General features: G+C 43.7%; 1 protein-coding gene across 2 annotated transcripts in view; it reads left to right on the forward strand.

The window, feature by feature from the left end:
- The window catches only part of ANTXR1 (ANTXR cell adhesion molecule 1), a 201201-nt gene that overhangs the window by 133738 nt on the left and 50720 nt on the right, over positions 1–16743 (forward strand). For both annotated transcript variants that reach the window (XM_016128442.2, XM_036225087.1), the window contains exons 14-16: positions 1075–1116; positions 9522–9617; positions 10144–10311. In XM_016128442.2, coding sequence (XP_015983928.2) covers positions 1075–1116; positions 9522–9617; positions 10144–10311 — 306 coding nt within the window. The remainder of the gene's footprint in view (positions 1–1074; positions 1117–9521; positions 9618–10143; positions 10312–16743) is intronic.

Raw genomic sequence — 16743 nt, forward strand, 5'->3', positions numbered from 1 at the left:
CCAACTAGAAAGTGAAGGAACTGGTCTTGTGAGCAATGCCCGAGTACCCACCCACAGTGGTCCACACCAGCCCCAGCACAAAAACATCACAAGATATGTAATGAACTTTGTATTTACCAGAATCCTCTAAGGAAAAGAACTCTATGTAGGGGAGTCAGAATTCCAATAATAAGCTTGGGATGAGAGGAGGGAACCCCAAAAGGATGTGGTGGAGTCACAGCAGATAATTGCCAAACTGCCCGTAAAAGACTCAAAATCCAATTTACTGCAAGGGCTTTCCTTTTGTGAATGGTGTGGGCAAGCTGGGGACAGAGTGAGGAGAAGGTGCTTACTGCCACCCAGCTGTCCTCCTTCTCTGTCCTTCTCCCATGTGCCACTCATCCTTTCATTGCTTGAAAGGGGCTCCCAGTTGCTGCCTGCCCAGAGTGTACACATGTCTCTCTTCAGCCTCGATGATAGGGCAGTTTCAGAATACAATCTTTTAATATTGTTATGTAAATCTTTGTATCCCTTAAAGTTCACATCCATGAAAGAAATCCCTGGCTACCTCTCCTTTTTTTGTCCTCTGCCTGACCATCCCACCCTCCCACCATGGGTACCACTTGGGGTCAGTGACTGTTAAGAAGACCGCCAAGAGCTTGAGTGTGCTTCATACCTCACTCATCTCTGCTACACCATCTTAACCTCTGTCCTGTACAGTTCTTTGTTAAATGTGTAGCTGTTTGGATGGATGAGTGAATGATTGATGCATGAACAACTAGATGAATAAATGAGTGAATAAATTTGCAAGGTAGCTCTCTGGGGTAAGAGACAGAACTGTTACCTTGGAACATTTTTTTCTTTATACAAAACTACAACAGACGCAACTGAGAGGGGAACCTCAGCCCGGATCATGCTTTAACTAACTGAGCTGTTCTGCCCAAAAGGACACATCATAGCATTGACAAAGCCTGCCTTGCTTGGGCCCGTTACTATGGTAATTATGGCCACACTACCAAAGTATCTCTTGAGAGCAGGCCTCCTGGAAGGCAATGGCTAGATATTTTTACTGACTTGTTCTTTTTTTCTTTTCAGATTATCAAGGAGGTGCCCCCACCCCCTGCTGACGAAAGTGAGGTAAGTGACCAGAGCAGGGTGTAGCCCGGTGGAGAGGGTGGCAGAGTGAGTTGGAGAGCTGGATGGGCTGGTCTGAGAATCGGGTCCCTGTAAAGCAGAGCTAAGTCAGGTGGAGGCTCCCAATGCATTGAAACAGCAAAGAGGGAGGTCTTTGGCTCTTTCCTAACCAAGGATGAACAGGAACTAAACTAAACTGGCAGCCATGGATAAGTGATTTTAGAAGGTTTTTTTCCTTGCAAAGATAGAATTTGAGATGCAAACATATGTATTATTATCAATACAATTATTTGGAGTCCCAAGATACTGGTCTTTCCCCTAAAAGACAGTATAGGAATCTCTTTTCTCTAGAGACTCAGGGAAAATTTGCCACATTTTCCAAACAATCAGCGATTCTAGGAACAGCCTGATGCTGAAGTCTTCCATTACTGTTAATGTAAAACAGTGTTACTTAAAGGTTTGCCAGGCACTGACGAAAATACCCTGAAGAGTGAATATGCTAATATGCTGGCCTCGCTCGTGAATATTTATCATTTGCAGAAAGAGAAAATATCTCAGACTCCACCATAAATTGACCAGTAAACAGTTCTGGTGCAAGTGTAGCCTGGGTAGAATAGAGTGGAGGCATTAAAGGCTGATGGTGAGAAGGAGCATCCAGGGCAGAAGTGCCTGGTCAGTGGCTCTCCTGATCTTCTGATCATCCCTGGGGAGCTGGCCTCCCTGGATGTAATGCTCACAGTTTAGAAGCCAGGGTATAGATCTGAAAACCTAGCGGGACCAGAAGATGTATTGATGAGGTTTCAAGTTCATAGCCCTCAATCTCTAAGGTCCGTTGTATGCAAACCAGGCGCCACCTCATCACCATCCCTCTTCCTAATGCCTTTGTCAAGTTTCCTACATACAGAAAGAATAATGATCAAATTTAAAATTCCATGTGGCTCTTATATCCTGAACCATATGCATGTAAGCCAAGGGATTTAATAGCTGCCATCAATTAAAGCACATCTTGTTGGAATGCTAACTTTCTGCCCAGAAATCAAGGGAGGAAATTACATTGCTGTGCAAAGAGGAGAGAGAGGGGGTAAAAAACCCTCTTTACATCCCCAAAAGCCTTTTCTTAATCCTTCAAGAAAAAGCACCGTGGCTAGTTTCATAGATTCCAGTTTGGCTGTGTTTCTGTTGTGTGCAGCTGTCTGTTATACTTCCAAAAGAAAAATAGGGCAAGAAGCTTTCTTGATGAGGTTGCTCTGTTTGCCCTGAGGGGAGGGTTCCCTCCCCTCATCATGTTCAATTAGAGGAGTCATTGCCCTTTCTTCTGCCGCTGGCTCTTCATTTGCATTTGGAAGATGATGTGGCAGCCAACCTTGCCAGCATAGCCAGGGGACTTAGGTGCAAGACTGCGGGGTGTGGTTTATCCCAGGCCCCAGCATGTAGCAAAGGGCTCCACACACAGAGCAGCTAAATAGGAGTGTATAGAATGAAGTACTAAACTCAACAACACAATTTTGGAGGGCGGGGAAAAAAGCTCAAACCTGAAAACCACTAAGAAAGAATAGCTAAAAGCAAGAGAAGAGAAGCTGTTGAGTTTTCCCAGTTTTATCTATTATTCCTAGAGAAGTTGTACTTTCACCCGAAGAAGGTAATCCTAGTTTCTGGAACAAAACGACAACTTTGTGATATTTGAGATCTAAAGTGTCCTGTTAAACCTAAACCAGCTTCCAGGCTGGCCAGGCGAGCTACAGGTGGTGCTGATGACCTTAGCATGTGCCTTGGCCTTGAGAGTTCCTTGGCCCCAGGAGTTAAGCAGTCCTAATCAACTTCCTAATGTGTTTTGGCAGAAAAAAAAAAATAAAGAAAGTAAGAAAATGCACAGAAACAGATAGTATAACTTAACTCATACAGAGTATTTTATAGTTTGAATCTAGACAACTTTCTCCACTCCAGCTCTCTGCATTCATATCCCATGTTCTTTAAGCACAGTTCAGTGTGTCCCAAACACATTGTAATTCCTTCCATCAAAACTAGTTTCTCATTTCTCCCTTCTCTGCAGTCCCAGACTTTTATTGACTCTTCCTTCTGCATCAAAGTTTAAGACCATTAGCTACTTAAAGATTAAGATTTAAATCTAATTAATCTTTAATTTATCCCCAAAGAGCTTAACACAGTGTCTAGCAGTCAGTTAATAACTATCTAAAGTCAAACACTCTCTGTCATATATATCAAGTTAAATGTTAGTTATCTTCAATTTCATCAGAACTATAAGCATCATATCCCAATGGACGAATATCTACTATTTAAATAACTAAACTTCAAGAATGAATACAACTGTATAATGAGCTCACAGTGATCCTCTTTAATAAGGACTATCAAAATGCATAATATAAAAAGGCATGACTTTTTGAGATTTCATGCCACCAACAGTGATACCTCTATAAAGAGAGGACAAAGAAAAATTATTCGAAATTTTGAGATCTCAGAAATGCAAGAAAGCTCTATTTTAACAACGCAGAAGGACATTTCCTGGGTTAAGGTCTTCTCTAATTGGCAGCAGAGTGAGGATTCCTCACTAAGTCTCTAGTTATTCCAAATCAGCCTTTGAATTTATCTAAAATTTAATCAAATTTTAAATGAAAGTTTGTGGACAAATCCAATAATAGGTACTTCCTCTGATGGTCTAGTTCAAAATGAAATAGCTTTCCATGGATTTTCTGGCTTTGAGAGGGAGAGGGCTATATGTGGAAGGTATTGACCCTGGGTAAGCATCCGGTTAACAGTAAGTGCCTGGCTTTGAATGATGAGCTCATTTCCGGGTTTATCATCATGCTCACCCGATCCTAACAATTTCTCAGAGGCAAGAATTTTTTAGATGAAAAAACTGAACTATGGAAAAGTTATACAACTTGTCTAGGCAAACAAGTTGAACTTCTTAATAGCAGCAGGGCTGTTACCCCTCACAGCTACGTCCACACAGACAGGCAAAGCAGCCTCCCCCTCCGGACAGGTGAAGGGCCAAAGACCACCAGGCATCTTCTTTCCAGTGGACGTCAAATATAAACTGATACACACTCACGCACACTCACACACACAGACACACACAGACACACACACACATACACACACAAATGTACATGCCAAACAGAAATCCCAGAACAAGCCCAAAATTCAGTATTTAATATTTCAATGGTTAGAAAAGGAACATTGCTACTAAAACAAATAAACATAGTATCCTTCAATGAAGAATAAAGGAAAATTTTGTTCCATCCCTAATCATTTTGCTTATGTGAACAGGTGTGATGGTACCACATATGTTAAATGCAGCTCAGAACAGGGCAATCTTAAATCATTCAGAATTTTATGTATTTACAAAGAGAAGTGCTGCGGGATTTTTCTGTCTTGCCAATTCACTCCTAGAATTCATTTCCAAGACTGATGTTGAGGGTGACTTCTCTTGCTTATCCCCAGAGACTTTAGATGAAACAAACATCCAGCTCTACTTTGGGTTCAGCCCTCCAGTCCTGGGAGTTTCTGTGGCCTTAGTCCTTTAGTTCATGTCCTTTAGTTCACTCTCACAAAACTTACTCCTCTATAAATGTAAATGGTCTTGTTGATAGCTGCGTTCTCTTTATTTTCTCAAAATATAGCACTGTGCTGGTGGGGCAGAAGATGGTGGGGTGGAGCTCAGCTACAGTTGCTTGAGTGAGTGAATGAAAGAATAGACAAGTAAAGGGCCCTTGTTTGGTGCTATTGGGGCTTTCCATAGGGTTTAAGATGTGTTAAGATTCGATTAAATTTTAAATAAATTCAAAGGCTGATTTAAAACTATTTCCTTGGGCTTGATTCTGTTTCAGTTACGTTCCTCTTTCCATAGTTTCCACTGATCCCTGTAGTGAGTTGGGGGTTGAGAACCTATTTGGGTCAAGCTGGCCATCTGGCTCTGCTAGCAAATGGATATCAGAGAAGCAAGAATTTAAAACTTGTAGACTGAGTCATATGCACAACTCCAGGGGGAGCTGTTCCTATCATACCTGTGGAGTTGTTGTTCCTATCATACCTGTGGAGTTGTCCAGTGCATGGTCTATATGGAGGAGTGAGGCAGCCCTGGGGTCAGAGATCTCACCTTATACTCACCGCTTTGCTTAATTAATAACTAATAGTTAAATGTTTGTTGAGTTAGGAAAAGTCGCTACAAAGAGCTGTAGGAAAAACAAAAAGGGAGCATTGAATTCTCTGGGGAATCAGGAAGTTATGCATAAAATAGATTACATTTGAGTGCAATCTTAAAAGATGGATAAAGGAAGTGGGGGAAGGGTGTTCCAAGCATGTGGAGCAGTACAAAAGCCTGACATGATTGGAAAGACGGAAAAGTTCAGTGACTGAGGGCAGCACAGGGCTAATCCAATTATAAGCTAACCAAACGTGCGCATCAGACTTTAGAGTCTACGGCTATTTCTCTCTAGAGCAGGACTGTGACTGAGAACACGCCTCGATCTGCCCGAGGACAAGCAGGTCTGAATGGGCCTCTACCATCTGAGTAATGTGCTGTCACTTGTGTGACCCAAACATCAACCAACTGGACGTCTGGGGCCAACACCACATCCTTTTAGATATAAATATAACTTCCCCTGATGGGAAACCAGCAGCCCTCCCTAATCTCTGCAGTATCTCCAGGCACCACTGACTCCTACTTCTGGCTGCCTCTGCGATATGCCCTCTTCTTCTCTGTTAGACTTCATATAACAAACCCGGTTCCTACACTCCCTCAAAGGCACTGCTGGCACAAGGCTTAGGGGCTTTTACTGCAGGTTTTAAAAGGACGGGTGGATTACAACGCAGTACAGCCAGTGAATAACTTCTGGCCAAACGTTAAACAGCCTCCTCTTCACCATCCCTGCCATTCGCACTGTTGTTCTCAGCGCCCTCTCCTCAGGTGGACCCTGGCCATTTACTGGTAGCTCAGTTCCACTCTTTTCTGCTCATCTCCTGCTGGCTGCCTACAAACTCCTGATTCCTACTACTTTGCTAACTTGAAGCACTCCAGTTTATTTTGTCTGTCCTCCAAAAATCATAGATGGTTTCTATTTTGGCGATTTTCTCTTCCCTGCTCCATCCTTGAAGGTCAGGGTAAGGGGAACTTCCTAAGAGCACTGGTACTTAGATGTACTTAGGTTCACCTCTGGTGCTGCCGCTTTTCTTAGTGGAATTGCTGGGGACTGATTTTACTCCATCAGTTTTTGGCCAAAGACACATCAAAGAGTCCCTTCTCTTCTGAAGATTGCAAAACCCTCGCCTCTCTAGAATGTGTAAACAGAGCCATGGTAACTGCAGGGAAATTCTGACTCTCTCGTTGGTCAAACCCTGGGCCTTTGTGTAGCCTCTTGCTGTCGTTTGAGTTTGGCAGGCAAACCTAGGTCAGGGGATTAAACTGCAGCCTGGGTTGATCAGGAGCGTGTGCAGCCGATTTGAGTCCTGGCATTTCCTGTTGTGGGAACGCAGGCCCTTGCACATGCGCAGGAGGCGGGCCCGGCCTTCTCACCCAGGCACCGCCCAGAAATAGAGGCCACAGCAAGTCCTGAGCAAGAGAGAAGAGTCGAGGGGAAGGGCAGCGGCGGGGGTGTGCAAGGATGGCGGGGAGATCCTGGAAAAAGGGATCAGGAAACCAAACCAGAACTTCAGTTCCACTGGTCTCTTCATTACTCTGGATCCAAGTATCTTCTGGGCAATCAAAAGGCTCAGTTAGGTGGTTGCCTACGTTCATCCTGTCATTTAAAAAATTAGAAGACTCATGAGATCACTTCAGATCCATGTTGATTAACCAGCTTTATTCTTGGAGTCTCTCACGTTTTCGGTGCTGCTGTGCTCCGTCTTGGGTGATACAGCCTTTGGAAAATGACATAAGGCCAGGGAGGCCCAGGCTTTTCAAAGCTGTTTCATAGATGACGCACAGACGCACACGCATCTGCCGCTAGTGGTAAAATTTAACATACATGTGAAATACCTGAGGTTCCTGGTTTGACATCATAAGCCTTCTGAAATTATAAGACAAAATACTGTGAACTATTATATTATTGGGGGTTAACTTTGTTTCTATTTTATTATTTTGTCATGTTTCATAGTTATGTCTTCAAAATTAGCAGATACGAGGAGTGAAAAGTAGAAAACCTGCATTTATTTGATTCCATCAAATGATTAGAAAAGCACAATGCGAAGAGACAAAACCCAGAACTGCCAACGCTGACAAACAAACAAGAGTAAGGCTGCCCGGGCTCAAATCCAGCTCTGCCACATGCACGCTGGGTGACCTAAGTCACTTAACCTCTTTATTCCTCCTCCCTAAAATGGACAGAATAGACCACCTACCTCACAGCTCATTGTGAGACTAGAGGGTTAATACATGAAAAGCACTTGGAAGAGTGCTGGCACGCACATGGCAGAAGCTGCATAAATTCACCTGTGGTCTTTGCAAATTCAGTACGTGTTTATTGAGCACCTGCTGTGCACCAGGCTTTGTACAAGACCTAGAATACAGGGTCTACAGGAACCACTCTGCTTTCAGGACTCACAGTCCTATACGAGCAAGGACAAATCTGTTTTAAAAAAGAGAGAGAAAGAGAGACCCACCCAAATGTCAGCTGCCAGAATGTTCTAAGTCCTCTGGTCTGCTCTTTTCACTGTCCTTTAAGGTATATTAAATTAAAAAAAAATTTTTTTTAAGAAACCTGCCCATCCCAAGCACAGCAGGTCACCTAGGGAATCTCGGTGTGTTAATGTGTCACTATTTTGTCTGTCACCTCTGGCTCTGGTTTCTCTCCCGCCAACCACTTGCCTTTGCTGTGTACCTTGCCTCTGGCATGGGACACCCCTTTCCACCCCGTGGTAGCCCTACATGGGACTCCGCCCTGAGTGTTCGATTCCCCTAGTGCCACCAGCACAAGACTGTGGGAAGCAGGCTTGTTCTGAGTAGTTTCATCTTCTTTGGCTCATTGTCCTGCTTTTCAGACCCCTTTTTCAGCTTGCTTTCTCCACCCTAAACGCCTCTCTGGCTGTAGATGGTGATCTTTTTCTCCCCACAACATGAATAATTACAGTGCTGAAATGAGGAGCAGTTTTCCCAATTATCCTTCCCTTTCTCATGAAGTTGCAAATTTCTCTCATTTTCCCCTTTCGTCTTAAAAAATATCTAATACATGCTAACTTCCTGTCGCTGAGCTAAGTTGGACACTGCGTTAACTGCTTTATTTTAATCTATTTGTAAATTCAACAGATAATCTTTGAGCACCTACTGCATGCAAGGTGCTGTTCTAAAATTTGAGAATGCAGTGGTAAACACGACAACTAAACAGAAGCTTCCATAGAACCTACATTCCAGCATGGAAAGACAGACAATAAATAAATGTCAACTGATAATAAGATCTGTAACTAAAAATAAAACAAATCAATAGGATGAAGGGACTGGAGCTGTTTTAGAAGGTTGTCAAGGGAAACCCTCCCCAAGGAGTGGTAAGAAGGATTCAACCATGAAAAGACCAGAGGAAAAGCATCCCTGGACTAGGGGACAGCTTGTGCACAGACCTTGAGACAGGACTGTGCTCAAAATACCTGAGGGACAGAAAGAGGACAAGCAGCCTGGAGTACAGGGAGGAGGAAAGTGTGGTGATGAAGAAGGCTAGAGAGGTGAGCAAAGGCCAGAGCTCGAAGAGCAGAGCTGAGGTTTGGATTTTATTCTGTTGGCTCTGTGGAGAACTGACGATAGGCAAATAAGAGGGCAGCAGAGAGGCCAGTTAGTCTGTTGCAGTACCCAGGAGAAAGCTTAGGGGGACTTAGAACCAGCATGGTGGTGTGGTGGTGAAGGTGAAGTTGGAGAAGTCACAAATACGTTATCTTTTACAAGTGGGGTCCACAGAACTTGTCAACAAATTAGGGTTGAGTGTGGGAGGAGAAGTGGAGGAGAAAGGGAATTCCGGAGTGACTTCCAGGGCAGTGGGGAGACTGAGGGAGCAGCATGTTTAAGGTGAGGAAATTAGGACTTTTTCTGACGTGCCATTGTTGAGATGTTTATTAGCCAAGAGGAGAGGTCATTGTCAACAATCGGAGTTCAGAGGAGTCAGGGATGAAGAAGCAGATTAATAAGTCATTGGCATGTATATGGGATTAGATGAGTTACCCTACAAACCAGTAGAAATGCAGAAGAGAACAGGTCCCAGGATTGTGCCACAACCTTAACAGACATAATGCTTTTATTCCTGATTTACAGAGAAGGAAAATAAGCTTAGATAGGGTGAGTGACTTGCCGAAGCCCCAGTAAGCAGCAACCCTGGGGTTTAACCCAGGCAGTCTACTCCCGTTCACATGGCATAGTAGACACATACATACAGCAATGGTGCTTTGCTTTCTTCATGTTCACAATGCAGGAAGAAGATGATGATGGTCTGCCTAAGAAAAAGTGGCCTACAGTCGATGCCTCTTATTATGGTGGGCGAGGTGTTGGAGGCATTAAAAGGATGGAGGTAAGAGGACAACTTTATGTACTCATATCTACGTGCTGACCACTCGGTGTTGGAGAACCCAAGCAAACGGGTGAACACTCATACTTGAGGTCGGGCGGGGATGTGGATTGCGAGGCATCAGATGGAGAGGTAGCAGGTGCAGCTTTTTAAATATGCACCTTCATATCTTGCCCACCATAAGTCAGAGCCGTTTGCTCGTCTTCTCAAAATCCCCAAAGGTTTATTCTCTCACTGGACTAAAATCCAGAGTTCTTACCTGGGCCCGCAAGGCCTTTGCACGTGCTGTCCCCACGGCCTGCACAATTCCTTTCCTAGGTATTCACCCACGTCGCGTGCTCTCTCTGCTCCCTCAGTCCTCCCCTTTTCCCTTCATGCACACCTACCTCTTCTCTGGCCCTAAAAGCCCAAAGGAATTGAGGATTAAGGAGCACTCCCACTGTACATCACATATATGTGTGTGATCCCCATTCTCCAGGGCATTATATTTTATTTTCTTGTTTTGTCTTTTGTATGTTATTTAATTTAGGTTCGCTGGGGAGAAAAGGGCTCCACAGAAGAAGGTGCTAAGCTGGAAAAGGCAAAGAATGCAAGAGTCAAGATGCCAGAGCAGGAGTATGAATTCCCTGAACCTCGAAATCTCAACAACAACATGCGTCGGTCCTCCTCTCCCCGGAAGTGGTACTCTCCGATCAAGGTGTGTCTCTTTCCACTCAAAAAAAACCATCCTCACTGCCGAGAAAACACTTACATAATAAGAATCAGACTTTTTGGGCATGATGAAATGTCAAACCAAATTCCAGATTATCCCAGTGGAACAAATTTCTAAACTCATGGACTTAAAAGTACTTCCTTTCTCCATTCCTGCCTTATCAAGGTTGAGAACTAGGCTTTTAAAAATCACCATGGCAAAGCAGTGGAATGAGAGTGGAATATGAGTCAAATGACTTGGGTTATAACCTCAGAAGATCTTTATGAATTTCTATAACATCTCATAACTTCATAGGTAGGCAATTCCATCAACTAACGAAAATGGCAGGATTCCCTTTGAAGCCTAGTCTCTATTCCTCTTGCCAGAACATAAGTCCACTCTCCTTTATCCGAGCCTTCTGCCAGTGTATCAGGACAATCTGGTGGATTGTGTCAGCCATGGATCTAGGACTCACTCTATCTGGCTATGAATAAAGCCTTTTTATCTCTACCATCTCTCTTCCCACTCTGCACCCCCACGCCACCTGCCCCAAGCCCCAGAGCTGAAAACGCTTTAGCTTATTAGGAAGTTTAAGCCATAGGAGACAGTTCTTGCTTCCTGAAAGCCTCTTTTCTCTTCCTCTGGGGCACAAATGTCTTTAAATTCATGAGATTCATTCAACACCCTTGTTCTTCAGCCTTGCCCATGAGCAATTGTCAGACATAACTAGAAAGTTATAGCTGAAAGACTCTGAGAAAATCTGTTCCCACTCCCATTTTTCTACAGGAGAAAACTGATATAAACAAAGTCCTTATTCTGCCCAGGTCTGGAACCCAAAACCCCAACTTAGGTCTACAGGCTCTAGTTCTGTGCTGCAAACAGAACTGGACCAATTCCAAGGCCTCAAGTGAAAGACTCAGTATGAGAGCCAGCTCTCATACAACCACACACATGCACAACACACACACGCACGCACGCACGCACACACAGCCTTATCCTTGTTCCAATGACAGTAAAAATGATATTCATCATTATCTGAGTTATTTGCTGATTTTAGAACAGCTTTCCTATGAAATCAAAAGAAATACCATTTTAAACAGTGGAATGAAACTTTATTGGTAGCTGCCTCTTCCCAGCTGACCCAGCTCTTGCCTACACTAATTGTAATGTATCTTCATTTCGGTTTGCTGTGTCTAAAGCAGTGAGATTCTTTTTTAAGATAAGACCCCTGGGGCAATGGGTTGAATTCTGGAAAGATGTGAGCAAAATATAGCTTGCTTGACTAACAGCTGTTTGCTTCTAATTATTTTCTGATGTAGAACATGAAGTGGCGTGCATGCATCCACAGAACAGGAAGGAGCCAAACAGTATCTCAGAGATGAAGAAGGGAGATTTTCTATGATGCTATTTGCAGCAATCTGTACCTGTGACTAACACAACGTATTTAGTTATAGCCGGGTTTTTATTTCTCTAACCCAGATGTTGGGGAACATTAATTCTGTTTGAAGAATCTAATTTCTGCTTAAAAGTATGTTATTCCTTTATTAACTGGTGGTTTAAGACTGTGTTTCATGAAAAAAAATAGGGATATGGACATCTAAGGATATTCCCAACACCTACTTGGAATAAGTATCAATCCAATGAGTTTTTGTTGTACATCTGTTAGGTGCCCGGTGCTGCCAGATGCCAAGTACATAAATGTTCTCAAACCCAGTCAAGTCTCAGAAGCACCTGGGAGCACTTTAAAAACACAGATTCCTAGGCCTAATGTCTCAAACCTAATGATCCAGAGTCTCACAAAATGCTTTCAAAGGCAGACTGGCTCTCACGACTTGCTCACTTTTTTTTATTAAATGGAACTCCTTTTCCCCCAGTGCCTCCCTTTTCAAATTGCACGTCCAATCCCCCTAAGCGATACCCTGCTGTTGCCCCAGTTACCACTCCCTCCAGGGTCCCGGCTCCAGACCTCCTCCTCCTCACATTCTCAGGCCCCAACCCAGATCTACTGAATCAGCAGTTTGTGGGGTAGGAGCCAGCGATGTGGGTTTTAACAAGCCCAGTTAAGAAATTGTAACCAAAGGTCCCAGCCAGCCTTCCATTGGATGTTCCCTGAGGGCAGGAACTGTGGTGCCTGGCAAAGAGGCCATGATCATACCTCAATGATTTGTCAGGAGTTTCAGGAGACCTATATTAGATTTCACAGTCCATTTTACCACAGGCACAACTGCTGGGTTAATGCTAAGTGGCTAAGTATCTGAATCTCAAGGAATCACCAAAACAGCTGGATGGGAAAGACCTATGATGCTGGTGGACTCACTAGGCACCTCGGAACTCCCTCATTAGGACATGAGAAAGTGTAAACGCCCCTCTTGCTGGTGGAGCAGCTCATGCCAACGCTTGCTCAGCCCACTTTAGGTGGAAGACATACAATGCCCTGGTGCGATTGCTCATGTTTATGAGTCTTCTCTCCATCAGATGTGACTCCCTGGAGGTCCCAGTTATGCTTACCTCACTTTGAATGCCAATAAACAGCATTGTACCTGGCACAGAGTGGAGAGTCTACCACCTGTTATTAAAGAGATGAGGCATAGGATATAAGTATGAAACCATTCCCAGAGCATCGTGCCAATTAGAGTATCTCCTGTGACCCACACAGATCTCTTTGGCACCCTTAGTTCAAGGAAGGTGACATTCTTCTTGCCATCTCTTCGAGGAAAGGAGATGGGCCGGGTGGGGTGAGGGAAGGGTAGGGACAAGGAAGTTTGAAAACGAAAGCACAGAAAGGAACTCAAAAGTCATAATGTGTACTGTTTGTCCAGAAGGAGGGCAGACCTGCTACCAGAACTGCAGTTCATGCTGTTCGACATGAATGCATGTTCCAAGATGAGCCCCGTTCTAGCCGTCCTGCCTACAGACATAGCTAGGCCTTGGAAAAAACATTTAGCCTCGTGTAGTACCATAAACTTTGCTTCCTCCTCCTGAAATGTGTCACTGGAATTGTCATAGTCCTGGCAGGAAACAGAAGGCACATTCAAAAGGGTCGAACTAGCATGGGTATGGGCGGGGCTGAAGGGAAACTTCAGCAATGGCGAGGCACCCAGGGAGCAGCAGCAGGGAGCATTCTTATACCCTGAGGCCTGAAGAGCAAGGAGGAAAGATGGTGTTACTGGAACCAGCGCCCTAGAGAAAGAGGCCACCGAATGGGAGCTGTGGCCACAGAGAGGGAGTTAGCGATCTAAACCTGTCATGCCACCTATTTTCATGTGGCCTACAACCTAAGAATGTATTTTTTTTTTTTAATTTTTAAATGCTATATAAGTACCTACATAATATCCTTGAGTTTGCCTTTTGACCTATGAAGCCTAAAATATTTACTCTCTGGCCCTTTACAGGAAGTGTTTGCAGACCCCTGCCTTATGGGAATGCAGTCACTGTTGGAGGCTGGGGATCAGGGAGGGAGCAGGTGTCTGATGACACCTGTTGGCTAAACCAAAGGGAAACTAATAATGCCATCGAAGAGGTGAAGCTTCCAAGGCATAGAGCCAGGAAAGCAGAGAAATGCAGAAATTGGATGGGGGCAGGCAGCTCATGGAGGCTACCCAAGCTACTCACTGCCCCTATTATAAACTGGGAGAACGCCTCTCTCTACCCAGTGCAAAACTTGCAGGGGTTACTGGGAAGACACCTAGTTCCCTGGTAAAAGCGGTCAGAATCATATACACCTTTTAATGTACTGCATTTGACTCAGTTTTCCCACACTTTCCATGAAATAAATTTCAGAAGCAGAGAAGCAGGTGAGCACATTTCCTAAGCAAACCCAGTGGGAACTCACTTAGAGAAGGAGTCCACAGTAGGCTTCTCTCCACAGTTCCCCCAGTCTAATTAAAGGCACTGACCGCACTGACCACACTTCGCCCTTTCCTCATCCAAGCTCATGACTATTTGGCCTGAATTTTCCTTTGCTTGGTTTTCACCCCCTGGATATATAGCACCCCATGCTTCTCATTAAATTGGGTCTGACCATTTCAGACCAGTAATGCCCAGATATATGGCCATCAGATAGATTAAAACCAGGATTGTTTCAGTTTTGCTGGAAGCCTTGCAGCCTTCAGAGAAACTATTTTTTCTCCTTTTCCAGTAGCTCATCCACAATAAATGACAGAAATGACAGCTGAAGGACAAAAGCCAGGCCATGGGAAGCCAGACAGATTGGCTATTCTCTGCAAGAGAGCCAGACCAGCTTGTGCTACTAGGAAGGGGTGGTCTTCTGTTCATTTTCCGTGAGGCCCACCTACCGTCCTTGGCTTTATCACCTTGACCTTGTAGTCAAGCAGCTTTTAGTCATGAAACTGTGCTGGAAGAAGCTGTATGTAGCTCAGTAAGATGTGCTGAAGCTTTAAATGTTGTCAGATGTGCTGTTAATGTTGAATAGACTTTTTTTTGTCCTTCTCTGGCTACTTGTTAGAAAGGCTCCAAACATTTTTTAAACAAAGACCAACAGAAAAAAGAACAAAACATAAATTACCAATTTGGGGAGGGGGGTGGTAGTTTCTAACTTTATGCATTAATTTATTTCATTTGAGAGGAAGCATGAGGCACTATATTTACCATATATTTTCAAGTATAAAAATTTCAATGTTAGTTTATAACAGCTCTGTAAGTAGAACTACCCTCAAAATTCTCAACCTCTGACTAACTTCCTCTTAGCTAAGGCAGACAAACCAGAAGAGAAGACACAGCTGCTGCCTGGTCAAAAAATAAATAAGTAAGTAAATAAGTAAACAAATAAATAAATAGGAAAGAAAAGGAAACCCAGCTGAAATGGCCATGCACCAGGGTGCTTTGAATGATGGCAGCATAAACCTTCCTTGCACAATCTTATTGTTTAGGAAAAAACGAAAGCTAGAGTTTACATAGAACTTCCAGTTCGTCTGCCTTTATGTATCAGAGGTTTTTGTTTAAAAAAAAGAAAAAATAAAAGTTTTTGTCTGAGGCTGAGATGTGGTTTGGGAGCCTAGAATTCATAAATTTCTCATTTTTATAGTCAAAACATGTCAACTTTATATGAAAGAAAGCTATATTTTTAAGTGTCAGCTAATGTACTCTAGGGTCCCCAAGTTGGTTGAAAATCTCTGAGCGTCACAGAAGTTAATTGAGCATTTCTCCTGGGGACTGAGGACCATTGTCTTGAAATCCTGTGGAGAAGCCTGTGCATGCTGGACACTCAAATCTAACCTAAGATAAGTAGTATAGTCAACTCAAAGGCTCCTCCCCAGGCTTTGAGTAAAGCCCAGGGACTAGCTGGAAGAACTCTCTGAGGCTCCTCTGGCCCCAAAGGGATGCCATTAATAGGCCCATTATCTACTGTCTTAAAATGACAGGCTTCTGCCTACATTCAGAAAATCAAGGCCCAAGAGCCTTTGTTATGCATTTCTCTTTGACTTTAGAGAGTTATTTTTACCCTCTTCTTGGTTGTAAACATACTTACTCTAAAGCTTACTTCAGCTCTTGCATAAAAAGCCATCTGATGTAGGAGTAGTAAGAGGTAAGGGATATATAGATTACCCAGCTGGCTTTCTCTGCCACAGAGAAGGGACTTTGAGTTAATTTGTGGGATGGGCCAACCTCAGAATACTGAGACTATAACTGGAACCAGCTAGTCTCACCTTGGCCAGGAGGGTTAAATAACAGCAGCTCACCTGGATGAAGTATGTACCACAAGGCAGGCACAAATCCAGGGCTCTCCATGTACTCACACCTTTATTTCTCACAACCACCTTCAAAAGTAGAAACTACTATTTCTCCCATTTTACAAATGGAAAAACTAAGGCACAGAGAGGTTAGGTAACTTGCCCAAATTCACACTACTAGTGAGATGTTTTCTGATATGTTTTTATTGAGTGAAATGCATTCATTCAGGCCAGCAATGAAATCTGTCATTAATCAAGTCGGAGAGATGGCAGAGAGAACACCCACAAGACATGGTCGAAATTGCATGTGAGGCGGTGGTGGAGGAAGACGGGGTGAAAATGATTCTGTGGTCTGGCTTGTCCATCTAGTGGGATGGATGGTGGTGCCATGAACCAAAAAAATAAATAAATAAAAAAGGAGCAGGTTTGGAGAAAGATAGTACAATTTGAGATGTTCGTTTTTTCAATACCTGTCATACGTCTGCTTTACAACTAACATTTGGTAGGTAATTGGATACTTAGATCCAGAGCATAACAGTAGACTAAAATAAGATGGAATTTGTGAGGCATCATCAGAAAGGGGAAGTTTGGACCATGAGACTAGATAAGAGTACTCAGGTGAGCACTTGACCTGGGGGAGACGAGGAGGGGTTGAGGGAAACAGCACTGTGTCGGGTGGAGGCAGAGGGGAGAGCAAAAGAAGCTGAAGAGGACTCATCAGAGAAGTAGGGAGGAACAGTAGAGGCCA

This window comes from Rousettus aegyptiacus, unplaced genomic scaffold (genome assembly GCF_014176215.1).
Source record: "Rousettus aegyptiacus isolate mRouAeg1 unplaced genomic scaffold, mRouAeg1.p scaffold_m13_p_7, whole genome shotgun sequence".
NCBI lineage: Eukaryota > Metazoa > Chordata > Mammalia > Chiroptera > Pteropodidae > Rousettus > Rousettus aegyptiacus.